Raw genomic sequence first — 14,025 nt, 5'->3', positions numbered from 1 at the left:
CCCCTATCTTACTACCTTCTCACAGATAAGCTAAATGGCTATAATTCTAAATATAACCTATGTGGTTTATATAAAACTCCAAACTTTCCTACTTCAAACATGTTGACAGTCCAGTGCCAACTCTTAGTGCTGATGATCCATAGGTTAACCCTTCAAGAAGAGTTAACCCTTCTTGAAAGAAGAATTTATTGGCTCCTTGGACAAAGAGTTTAAATTTTTTGTTTTTCTTTTAACTGAAATGTTCAGTTAATAAATCATTTCTGAAACCAGTACATCTACACACATGCAATTACACACACACACACACACACACACACACACACATACACACACACACACTTTACCTCTAATAATGTGCAGTGCCTTCTGGTGTTTTGTTTTCTCTTGTCTTTTATTTAATATTTACAATATTGGTCATGACCCACTTATAGAAATTAACTTACAGGTTTGAGATAGCCTATTAGAATGCTCATATTGATGAAACTGTTATTCTTGGCTTAATTCATAAATTGTGGGCCTAATGGAATTCTTTCTGTGACTAAGATAGAAGGATCCATGGTGTGTTCAGAGCTGATAATCTCTGTGGATTTTGTTGAGACTCTATTATCCTATATTACTATTGAAGCAGCATTGGCAGAAGATGTACAAGAGAAGTATAGTGGAGTATTTAAGAGCATGATTCTGAAGCCAGAGTACATGGGTTCAAATCTGACTATAGAACTGGTTTCCTGGAGAATGTTGGGCAAGTCACTTAACCTCTTTTTTTTTTTAATGTTTATTTATTTTTGAAAGAGAGAGAGAGATCATGGTCAGGGGAGAGTCAGAGAGAGAGGGAGACAGGATCTGAAGCAGACTCCACACTGTCAGGCAGAGCCAGATGTGGGGCTCGAACCCATGAACCATGAGATCATGACCTTGGCTGAAGTGGACGCTTAACCAACTGAGATACCCAGGTGCCCCCTCACCCTTTTTAAATTTATTTATTTTGAGAGTGAGGGTGAGAGTGCAAGCTGGGGAGGGACAGAGAGAGATAGAGAGAGAGAGAGAGAGAGACGGAGAGAATCTCAAGCAGGCTCCATGCTTTCAGCACAGAGCCTGAGGTGGGGGCTTGATCCATGACCCCAGGATCATGATCTGAGCTGAAATCAAGAATTTGATGCTCTACTGACCACACGGGTGCCCCAGGTCACTTAACCTCTTTGTGCTTGAGTTTCCACATGTACAAATGGTGATTATAATAGTTCTATATCATAGTGTTATAAAAGTTAAATGAGTAAAATTATATTTAAATTGTTTAGAAGAGTACTTGATACTAATATATTTATATTATATAATATTATTATAATATCATAATATAATATGATATATGCTATATTATTATATTATTTTATAATAATATATTTTTTATTATATTGTGATTAGGCCTCTAAAGAGTTGTACCTTTCACCCAAAGTCAATTTGTCTAACTTTCTCAAAAAATTCTTAGTGTAAAAATATATGCAATAGACTTTATGGATACCTCCATGTTTCTACATGCTTCTTTTCTCTAGCCAGAAACCGGAATAACTGAAGTATATAGTGCTCTTAGATGACATAGATTTACTATTTGACCCTCACTTTTGGTGATTGTAACGATTATTTAATTTCAGATATGTTCTGTCATAATTTAAATATAGTTTGCAAGGCCAATGCTTGGAACAGGCTGTTTGAGGTAGAGACCCTCAGAACCAAGTCTGTTGTAATAAGGTGCATCCAAATTTACCCCACTGGCATCAGACTGTGGCATATATTTGGCCCTTGCTGTAAAGCAATTACCTGATGAACCATTGGGCATTTTAAAGACAGAAGGCCTTATTGATATCTCAGCGTACCTGTGGTGGCAGTGAGAATGAGCCTTAGAAAACTCTAACTACAGGAAGTGTAATTGACCAAGGTTCCCCACCTGCTTTCTGAAATTCATTGCTGTGTTCTTGCTGCTGCCATGCCTCTCCTAGGCTGAGCCTAACAGGCCTGTTCCTGGGAGCCGTAAACTCCTCTGAGGAGAGACTGGGGCTGCAGGAGTCCCTGATGGCCCTTTTAGAGGAAGGTATATGTGATACATCGGTATTAACGGGAGAAAAGTGTGAGTGGCAGCAGAGGATAAAACATTCTATATGAGAAAGAAAATACAGCTATATATTCTTTTTTTATTTCTTGTATGTTGCCTACACTTCTTCTAAACACTTCTTTTTGCTTCTTTCTGAACACTTTCTAAACACTTTCTAAACTTTCCAGATGCTTTTTTTAAAAATTTCTTTTTAAGTTTATTTATTTATTTTAGGAGAGACAGAGACAGTGCAAGTGGGGGAGGGGCAGAGAGAGAGAATCCCAAGCAGGCTCCACACCACAAGCACAGAGCCTGATGCATGTGTTGAAACTATTAAGCCGTAAGATCATGACCTAAGCCGAAACCGAGTCAGACGCTTAACCAACTGAGCCACCCAGGCGCATGTTTCTAAACGCTTTCTAAACTTTCTAAACATTTTCTAAACAGTTCTTTTTACTTCTTTCTAAACACTTTCTTTTTTACTCTTAAAGAAGTGCCTAAGGGGTTAAACTTAATTGAATTGAATGTTTCCCATTATTTATAAATAACTGGGACACGTGTTTAAATTGCAATTTGGTGGATTCATGTCTCATTTTAAAAAATAACTTTTGAGCATTTGACACAATGAGTCATTCCTCCCGAACACCTTTGCCTCATGTGACTTCTGGTAGAGCACAGTTTATGGGCTAATCTTCTTGGTCTCTTTGGCTGGTTCCTCCTTTATCTGACTCGATCTTGGAGGGTCCCAGGGCTTAGTCCATAGTTCTCCTCTCTAACTATGCTAATTTCTTTGATGATCTCATTCAATTTCAAGGCTTAAATACAATATCAATGCTAATGATCCCCTGATTTATATTTCCAGACCTCATTCTTAAACTCCAGATTCATAAAGCCACCTGCTTATTCAGCAAATAATAAACATCTTAAATTCCACGTGTCCAAACTTGAACTTCTATTTTATCTTTAGCCTTCCCATCTGGCAATCATTCCTTCCAGTGGTTCAGACCAAAGATCTCACAGCTATTTTTGCTTCATCTTTTATAACCTATCCCACATGCAGGATCACCAGGAATATATCTATTGGTTTCACCTCCAAAATATATGCAGAATTTGGAGACTTCATGCCACCTACCCTGTGACTATGCTGGTCCAAGCCAACACCATCTCTCTCCTGGAAAACTACCAAAGTATTTTTGCTTCATCTGACAGTCTTTTCTTAGCTCTCAGATTTATATTTATAAAATATGAGTCAGACCATGTCACTACTTTGCTCAGAACCCCCAATGTTTCCCCATTTCTCTTATGGAAAAAGCCAAAGCCCTTGCAATAATCCTCCAAATCCTAGGCAATCTGCCTGGCAAATCCCCTGCCCCTATACCTCACTAACTCTAGAGGTTCGTAAACACACTCCTCAAGTTCTAGATCTGCCAGGATCCTCTTCCTCTACATATTGGTTTTCTTACTTCCTTGTATTTACTTAAGTCTTTTCAGGAAAGCTCACCTTGACCACATTTTTCAGTACTGTGAAATGGTCCCCACCTTTCTTCACCTCTCCGGCACTCGCAATCCCTCCTTCCTACACTGCTGTGCATTTTCTCTTTCTTATAACACTTACCATCTTCTAAGTAAGATCCTTGAGGTCAAGGATAATATTTTGCTCACTGGTGTCTCCCAAATGTTAGAACAGTGTCTGGAAGTACAGTCCATAAGCCTTTGCTCTATGGATAAACAATTTTTTTTTTGTAGAAATGACTACTGTTAAAGATAAAATGAATTAATGAGCATACCTTTTGAATCTTAATATTTGGACTGGTACATATTTAAAATAATTGTGTCATTAATATGTTCATCTGTTCTACGATAAGAAAAAAGTAGACAGCTACTCTGGGTCTAACAGGAGATATTGAAGGAAATACTATGGAGTACAAGAGGTATTTATTGCCTTTAAGGAGCTTACATTCTAATAGAGGAGGTGAGAAGCACAAAGTTGATAGATGTGAAACAAGAAATAAAGAATAAGACAGAACAATATGTCAGGGATCAAAATAAGAGAGACTCTGTTATTTCTTATTGAGTTTTACTTATGAGCTAACTCTTAACAAAAACGATCTGAGGAGCTTAAGCAATGATATATACCACGAGGTGAATACGATGGAAATAAGAAATCAGAACCAATGCAAATGGATGAAACAAACGGGCTCCTTTTAAGAGTTAATAACAAACATCACACAGTTTCTGGTGCTCCTAGAAGAATTGACCCTGAGCATCCTGCAACTCAGGAAAAGGAAGCACAGTCTACTCTAGGCTTTCATTATCAGAGGAAGAAAAAAAGGTTTATTCTATAAGTGGCATATAAGTGGTCAGGCAATAAATGCTGCGAGTATGGCTTGTACCATTCTGTGTTTTGGGAGGGGAATATGCTGATATGATCCCTGAAATCTCTTCTAGCTTTAAGATTTTGGTTTCTTGTCAAAGTTCCTTTCAATCCAGATTTTGTCATAGCTAGAACATATTTTTGCCTATAATGGCACCCTCTGTTTACTGAATGGGCAAAATATCAAAGGGGAAGTTTTCTGTTCTCATCAGACTTTACCTTTCTAACCTTGGCACACTCTTTCTTTTTTTTTTTTTTTTTAATGTTTCTTTGTTTCTCTTTTCTTTTTTTTTTTTTTTTTTGAGAGAGAAAGCATGAGCGGGGGTGGGATAGAGAGAGAAGGGGACAGAGGACCCAAAATGGGCTCTGCACTGACAGCAGCAAGCCCTATGCAGGGTTGGAACTCACGAACCATGAGATCATGACCTGAGCCGAAGTCCGATGATGCTCAACAGACTAAGCCACCCAAACGCCCCGACCTTGGTGTACTCTTTAAGCAATGCAGAAAAAGTTTTATCTCAAATCTCTTTCACTTTGCTTTGGGCCATTGGTGTGACTAACCTGAGGTAACAGAATCTTTTAACCTAGTAATAACTGTGAAAGGAGATTTATTTACCTCAGGTAAGTTTTTGGAATTACATGTTGAAGAAAGAGGCTGAATTTTTTTGTGATTTGAATATGAATGGTTATTAATTTCCAGAAAGCTATATAATATACAAAGAATGAATGAGGCACCTTATTCTGAAACATTTTTAATCTCGTGCTTTCTGCATGAGAGATTCTGTGGCTCTAAGACACAAGGTAACACATCTGACAGTAAGTAGAACTAAGACATAATAAACCAAGTAGGACTCACAACTTCCTTCTCCCTTCTCATTATACCATGTAACCAATGGATTTTAAGTGAGTTTAGTTCATCTTACTTGTTAATGGAACCATTATCGATGAGGCCAGTGACATCTTTTCTCCGCATTTTGAAAGGTTTAGAATCTTCTTACCCTTCCCCCAGCACAGATACATCATCTTACCTTAAATTTACAATGTGGATAATATGACTTGAAAACACAGAGAAGCTTTACAATATGTAACTATGTCAGTGCTATGCTTTCTGAGAATGTGAGGGTAAGCTTTTCAAAATATAGGCATTAAAATATTAAATAGGATTTTTATTTTCCAATCCTTTCAGGATACTGTGTGTTGTGGGAATTATTCTAAGTGTTTTACAGATGTTAACTCATTCAATCATTGTGTTGTAAATATTTTCATTTTACAAAGTGGAAACTGAAGCCCAGAGACATGAAGTAATTTGCCCAAGATGACAGAGCAAGTAGGTGGCAGAGTCGGGAGTTGAATGCAGGCTCTAGAGTCTGTGCTGTTAAATACGATTATGCTGCCTGCTACAGTATTTCAGCAGGAATGAGTTACAAGTCCATGTCTCCTATTTTTGTTACATAAAATATAGTTTATTTAAATTTAGACTCCAATCAAGACAACCTTCTTCTCATCAAAACAAACTAAACACCTCCTTCCTTCAACGGGCCAAACCAGACTATGCAGATACGTACAAGGAGAGAGAATTATTCCTAATATATTAAATAAAGCACATTGTAGATTTTATAAGGCACACACCATTAGTAGTAACATTGAAATGTATTGGTTTTTAAAGCAAACGCTGGGTAGCTAGTCAGTCAAGACTGAGTTCTTATTGACCTTCTGTGTAGACTAGAGAGTCACAAGCCCTTCTTGGAGACTCAGCAGATTTCCAAACTAGAGGAGAAACCACCTAGCTATACCCAGATATATACAATTTCTTAAGTGAAAGTTTATGGCAGACCCTACCACATAAATATTGACATACCCCATTAGTGAGTTCTTTTATTCTCAACCAATCTTTTAAACATTATATAATTTCCAGGTTAAAAAAAACAACAACAATAAACCTTTAGGTTTGCTATATGTATTTTTCTAGCTCAAGTGGATTCTACCTGAACAATAGTGCCAAGATTCTGTCATTCAGAGTTGGAATACTCAGATAACTAATTTTCTGTATAGAATGATCGATGCTTACATTATATGAATTCCTAGAGATCAGCAACCAATTCTCAAACATTACATAGGGTGTTGAGCGCAATGAATATGCCAGGGGGGAGTATCCTCCTTTTCAAAGGCCAGTGGTCACGTTGGGTGGGATTTGTCATGTCTGTTCTGGCTTCTAATTTTCCATCAAAATTAACATCTACAACACAGTTGAAGTTGTGAAACACAGTAAAAGAAAGTAAAGAAGATGGGTACAATGAGATCTTTCAAAGTTGTACTGTCTACTATGGGAATGTTGCTGCAACAATTAATTTTATTTGTCAAGTTGACTTGGCCACTGAGTCCCCAGATATTTGGACAAGCACTAGTCTGGAAGTGTTTGTGATTATTTTTGAGGATATTAACATGTGGATTAGCAGACTGAATAAAGCAGACTGCTCTCCAATGTCAATGGCTCTCCATCCAATCCGTTGAAGGCCTGAATAGAATAAATTGGCTGAGTCTCAGTAAGAAATAAGGAGTGGGGCGCCTGGGTGGCTCAGTCGGTTGAGCGTCCTACTTTAGCTCAGGTCATCATCTCGTGGTTCATGAGTTTGAGCCCTACACTGGGCTTGCTGCGGTCAGCCTGTCAACTTGGAGCCTGCTTTGAGTCCTCTGTCCCCCCTCTCTCTTCCCCTCCCCTGCTTGCATGCTCTCTCTCTCTCTCACAAAAAATAAATAAAAGTATTAAAAAAAAAAAGAAGGAGTAAAGAACAAATTCTTCCTGCATCACTGTCTTGAGCTGGAACCTTGGTCTTTCCCTGCATTGGGACTCAAACTAAAATATTGGCTCTTTTTGGGTCTTGAGACCGCTGACTTATAGTCTGGAATTTAACCATTGGCTCTCTTGGTTCTCAGGCCTTGGACTGAATGTACACATTGCTCTCTCTTGGGTCTCTAGGTTTCCAGCTTGCTGACTGCAGATCTTGGGACTTCTCAGCTTTCAAAATGCATGAGCCAATTCCATATAATAAATCTTTACACATAGATATATATAGTTTCTCTGGAGAACCCTGAGTAATATAGTTGTATTTTCCAGAAAGTTGAAGGCAACTGGCTTATTTATTTCCCCATACACTGAGGCATATTGGTCCATTTTTCTTCAAATCTAAGGTCTCTTATCAAAGAAATCAAGAGTTTCATTTTCAAGGACACGTTATTAGTTATGCTTGTCTGTGGAAAAGTGATAAGGTTAAAGAAAAGTGAATTCCATCACTGATTAAAATTGTTGTGATGGCTACATAATTCCTACGTATCTATGGAATAGATAGCCCTGCATCACTTTTTCTTTGCATTTCCTCGCTAGCTCTGAACTCAGAGCTAGAAAAATGAGTACTCAGAATAATCTGGAAGCTAGGCGGTCATTTCTTACACAAACATTTTCCTCATCTTCCTTAAACTGCTTTCCTAAATCTGATATATAACACAACCACAGCTAAAGGGGGAAAAATTTCTCCCTCCCCAATCTTAACATACGGTTAAGAAGTTTGAAGTTTGTCTATGACACATCATTGTAGACCTATATGGCTACTAAAATTATTAGTTATTTACCATGCTGATTAGTTTTTGTTGGTAACCCTTAATGGCAGGCTCCATGTATCACTCACAACTATTAGCTAGTGTTACATGTAATAGAACAGAATGACTATTTATTAAATGTCCAGCTTAGTGGTGGTTGGTTGAATATATGGTTCTGTGTATTTAGTAGAGTATTATGTGAAATTTGTGGTCTTACCATATATATTACAGTGGGTAGTTGACGTTTGATCTTCCCACTTTAGACATGGAGCATGAATTCTTCAGACATGGAGCATGAATTCTTCATGCTTATCGTCATTAAGCACAACAATCAACCTCGTATTGCCTTTTCTCTATTAAATTGAATGAATGTTCATGTCTTCCAAACTTGATCAGTAATTTCCCTGTAACTATAACTATCTTTTTTATTATGTTAGCCATTATATCTACATACAATTTCTTAGAATTGATGCTCTATGTATAGTTGCCCTTACTTACTTTGAATTCTCAAAAAGTCTTTATATGAAATAATCATCAATTTATATACCCTTAATATTTTTTGAAATCAGTGGTAAAAACATAGTTTTTCTAAGAAAATGAAAGATGGATGCATAATATGAAAGGAAATGCCAAATGTGAGAACCATATATGATGCATATTAGCTCATATTTATAAAAAGGAGGCATTACTAATAATTCTGTGGGCTAGAATTCTACCTCAACTTTTACCTAAAAAAGAAATACTGAGTATTTCAAGTAAGATGCCTATTCTTGACCATATTTTTGATCAAACTGTTTCACAATTTGATATTTGAACACTTTTGATAACAAATGATTGAACAAACAAATGATTATAGTTGCCAACAGATATATAATTAATACCTTGTCATTAGACTTTTTTTTCAGTGAGTCTGGACTTAGTCTTTACCTGTAACATATATCTTTGAAGTTAAAGACTGACTTTTCTTATAGTTTATAAAGTCAGTCTCATTTCTTTTTAGTACACTGATCAAATCAATGATGTGTTTATTATCTGTTTTAGAACTAGTTTCTGTAGCTCAAACTATAAATGGTGTAAATGGGGTTTCTATTACAGTTAAAAATCAACTATAGTTAAAGCTAGCATTTTGTAAATTAATCTCTCAGAGGATTCTTCAGTGCCTCCTTAAAGGGAACTGATGATTTTGGCAGCTTCTCAATTCTCTTCCATCTGTAACTTCTCCTGGTTAACTAGTCCATGAAGCAGAAGGGAAGGACTTCTCCAGAACAGTGCAAACCATCGGCCAATGGATGCACTGTTTTTATGTTTTGTTTTGCTTTGTTTTTTCCCAGTGCATTTTCTAGTGCATTTTAGACTATGCAAATGGAAGTAAGTATTTAAAAAAATACAGTGACACAGGAAAATAAAGAGAATTAATATAAAAATAACTTCTGAATTCATGAGATATATTGTGTAGAAGATAAATAATCAAATGTTAACAGCATAATCCTTTCAGGTTTGAGTTCCTTGAACACATGATGCAGGAGGTAGACTATGATGATTATTTAGTACATTTGCTCTGAAAATGGAGTCGCTCATAATTTTCACAGCTTTAGTTTTCTGGCTTCGTAAAAAAGTGACATGATCTTCTAAGTGTATTTCACATATTCCTCATTTTTATACGTACCATAGGTGAGCAAGATTGAGAACCTAAGAGCTTTATCATTTATAAAAGTACGAGGTGGGATGTAGGAAGATAAAGTCTCCCAAATAATTACGATTTCAACACAACAGAAGGGTTCATTGGTACCATCTGCCTCTTCCCAACAATCTTTTTCAGTTTCTGTTGCGCCATCGTCCTAGATTTACTCATTTTAAAACTTAGGATAACAAAACAGGAGCACTTCTTGGAGTGATAATATTTTAGGCTTCACTGTGGTTTGTAACATCAAGTCTCTGACTGCCAGGATCAGGCTGTGTTGGGAAGCACAGAGAAGACAGAGACATACTATCCTTCTGGGAGAGGGCATGCCAACCACAGAAACAGACGGGGAAGAGCGGATTCTGGGCAGAGGACTCTTCCACAGGCTTCATGCATTTACCAGGACTGATTCCACTCACTCTGGCCACAGGGCACTCAGGCACATCCTATACTCTGATCTGCATTTTATTTATTATTTATTTTTTTAATACAAGTTCTCCTAAACATGTTAGTTGTCATGTCATGTTTTCTCTTGTACTATTTCCTCTGCCCTCACACTGACTGATCTCCTTTTACCTCATTTTGGGGATCTTTCTCATGAATGTTCTCAGAGAGAAGAAAATGAACTTACCTGGTGTTTCTGTTGTTTTGATTGAACTCTGATTCTCAGCTTCAGAGAAAAGAAAAGAAAAGAAAAGAAAATCACTACAAAGAAATGTTGACTGTCCCAATTGTTACAGGTCGTAAATGGATATAGATCCTACTTCATTTCTGATGCACTTTTCTTTGAATCATAAAATCACAAGGTGTTCCTGGTTAGAAAGACTTTAGAGCGAAGGTCAGCCATTTTTTTTTCTTAAAAGGCCAAATAGTAAATATTTTAGGCTTTGTGGGTCATAAGTCTCTGTAGCAACTATTCAACTTGCTGTTGTAGTGTGAATGCAGTCATGCATAACACCTAAAGAGTAGGTATGGCTGTGTTCCAATGAAACTTTACTTACAAAAACAGGTGGGATGCTAGACCCCGTCTGTGGGCCACAGTTTGCTGAATCCTGTTTTAGAGCATCTGGTACAACTCCATATCCTCAATAAGCCAAGAAAATGCAGACAACTACAAATCCTTTGGGCGGGGCTTAATGAGTGACATGGCCATGTGTCATATTCCCACTGAGAGATGATGCATTTCCTGATCTGAGAGAGACTCAGGAAGGTTCGGACAGATACCTCTCAAACTCAGGGAATTCCTTTAACATAAACATAGTTCAGATGAGCTTTCTACAATAAAATTACTTGAAAAAATTACAATCAAAGATCACTTCAACAACTTTGAGTGTATGTACCATGAACAAAATCTGTTATGTGAAAAATAGAGAAAAACAGGGAAAATGATTTTAAAATAACCAGAAGCCCAATAGCGATAGTTTAAAATATCCATTTGACCCCTTTGTGTGTTCACTTGACTGCCTATCAGCATCTCGAATTTAACATGCTTAAAATAGAACTCTTGACTGGTATCCTTATATCTTCCTCTTCCCCCACTTTCTTGGTTCAGTGCATGGTAACATTGTCCCCCAGCTGCACAAGCCAAAAAGTAGTAGCCTTCCATGATTCTCCTCTTTTTCTCACCCCTATGGGCTTTGGCTTCAAAACATATTCCAAATATATTCATTACTTAATTGGCTACTGTTCATCTAGCACTGATCTCTCTCCCTAGTACCTGCAATAGCCACCTAGAAAAATCTATTTAAATTTAAGCTTCACTACTCTACCTTTCACTATGGATGGTAAGTCTTTACAGGACATGACCCCCTGTTTCACCCTGATTGGTAGATAACATCATGGAGCTCTTCCTACCTTGGGCTCCTCTGCTCACTCTTCCCTGTGCCTTGGTGTTCTCTCAGGCTATGCTCTGGCTTCCTTCTATCTGTCGTGACTCTGCTCAGATGTCACCACTTAGAGAAGTCTTCTCCAACCACCTCACCTAAAGCGGACTCCTTATTTCTCTTCAAACTCCGCCACTCGGCTTCGTTTGCTCAACAGTCCTTTTATTACCACAGTGACATTTTTAAAATGTACTTGCTGTCAGTTGAATATGACTCCAGGAGGACAGAGATGGCATGTTTTATTCAGAGCCGCAATTTCAGTACCTACCACCAGGTCTCTAGTAAAAATGTGGAATGAGTGAGTGAGAATAGGAAATAACAATAGTAATAAATAAGACAAATTCTACTTACCTGAATTCAATTTTTCAGGGAAAAGAATGTGTTATTTCAAACTGCCAGTTGGACAGCACTCTCAACAATAGCCAAATTATGGAAAGAGCCTAAATGTCCATCAACTGATGAATGGATCAAGAAATTGTGGTTTGTATACACAATGGAATACTACGTGGCAATGAGAAAGAATGAAATACGGCCCTTTGTAGCAACGTGGATGGAACTAGAGAGTGTGATGCTAAGTGAAATAAGCCATACAGAGAAAGACAGATACCATATGGTTTCACTCTTATGTGGATCCTGAGAAACTTGACAGGAACCCATGGGGGAGGGGGAGGAAAAAAGAAAAAAAAGAGGTTAGAGTGGAAGAGAGCCAAAGCATAAGAGACTCTTAAAAACTGAGAACAAACTGAGGGTTGATGGGGGGTGGGAGGGAGGGGCGGGTGGGTGATGGGTATTGAGGAGGGCACCTTTTGGGATGAGCACTGGGTGTTCTATGGAAACCAATTTGACAATAAACTTCATATATTGAAAAATAAAATAAAATAAAATTGCTAGTTGGATAACTATAGCTACCATTAAGCATACTCTTATGATTAGTTCCACATATTATTTGCTGATGTCTGCAAGGGACAATTACCATTCTGCAGATCTACAAATATTAGCTGAGAAAAGTGAAACTCCTTTCTCAAGGTGGGGACAATGATTATAAATTAGGTGTGTTCATTCCAATGTCTATCCTCTTTTACTAAAGTAGACAGTTTTTCTATCCACTAACCCACCCTGAATGGAAAATTTATGTAATTAATTTTTGCTTTTGATAACTAGTTAAAATACTTTTGAACATGGCATAATGCTGTATTTGGAAGATGCAGTTAAAATATTTATCAGCTGCTAGAGGATTAGGATGCAAAGACAATTAAAACCCTTTGTTCCTATTGCTATGAATATCAGGTCATAACCTTTCTTGCTGATAGACTTCATTAAGAATGAAAAAAAATTAAACTTGTATCAGACAAAACCCGATTGTTCTGTATTTAGTTTTTTATTAGCCTTCAGAAATGCATAATAATTTTAGAAGGACGTGTCATTTATAGAAAATGGACTATGTCTTAAGGCTTAGCTGAATCAAAATAATAACGTATTTCAGTGCAAAACCCTTATATTGAGTGTATGAAGAGGTCCAGACTTTCTTTTTTTTTTTTTTTCAGACTTTTATATGTGAATGCATATGCTGTTTTTTTGAGGAACAAATTCTGCAGATCTTAAATATTTAATCAAAACTAAAATAGATACCTTTTTTTGTATGAAATCAAAGAGAGATTATTTTGAAAGTAATGAAGTGTTTTCATATGGCACTTCAAATTTGGATTGAGTTCTGTGGGCATAAAAGTTTAATAAAGATGAATGTTATAGAACACGGATAAAGTGTGAATTCATGAAATCTGAAGACATTTATAATTGTTCCTGAGTTTTACTTGTAAGTTTCATAATACATGTTTTTAGAAAAATCTAAACTCTGATCTATAGTGAAGTGAGTAAAGTCAGATAGCAAATGAGTGTAGTGCATGCTATTAAGCTACTCTCAAATTTAACTATTTAGTAAAGACCAAAATCTTCGTCAAAGTGGTTGGCAACTTAAAATCTGTTTGTTGAGTTTTATTCTATGAGATGGAAGTATTATGAAATGCAAGAGAACTTCTAAATTTTCAAACTTAAATCCACATTAATCGAAAACTATACTCAGTTAGCTTTTAAAACAGAAAGCTTAAACCGCAAAACAACAAACAACTTTGCTAAATATCGTCTTATAAAGAATATTGTGCTCCTAACTATATATGCATATATAACTGTATATAGTTATGCATAGAAAATGTCACTAACAGGAAAGGAGAAAAGATACATTCCCATATATATTCCATATATAATTCTTTACTGATATGCTTAAAAATAATTTGCTATGCCCAATTCATGTTTTCCTTATCATTTTCTTATGCACAGTGTTGGCTGAGTCATTATATGTGACATTAGAGTTGACCCTAGATCAACAAAGGTTTGAGATGTGTGGGTCTAC

At 36.7% G+C, this 14,025-nt stretch overlaps 1 protein-coding gene across 2 annotated transcripts in view; it reads right to left on the bottom strand.

The window, feature by feature from the left end:
- The window catches only part of EMCN (endomucin), a 104,839-nt gene that overhangs the window by 24,834 nt on the left and 65,980 nt on the right, over positions 1–14,025 (bottom strand). Inside the window, exon 5 of one of the 2 annotated variants that reach the window (XM_045471825.1) lies at positions 10,367–10,405. The exons of the other annotated variant lie outside the window; for it this stretch is intronic. Within the exon in view, the coding sequence (XP_045327781.1) occupies positions 10,367–10,405 (39 nt within the window). The remainder of the gene's footprint in view (positions 1–10,366; positions 10,406–14,025) is intronic. 2 annotated transcript variants of the gene reach the window in all.

Source organism: Leopardus geoffroyi, chromosome B1 (assembly GCF_018350155.1).
Source record: "Leopardus geoffroyi isolate Oge1 chromosome B1, O.geoffroyi_Oge1_pat1.0, whole genome shotgun sequence".
Taxonomy (NCBI): Eukaryota; Metazoa; Chordata; class Mammalia; order Carnivora; family Felidae; genus Leopardus; species Leopardus geoffroyi.
The sequence above is the reverse complement of the archived record's forward strand: the minus strand, read 5'-3'. Positions and strand labels throughout refer to the sequence as shown.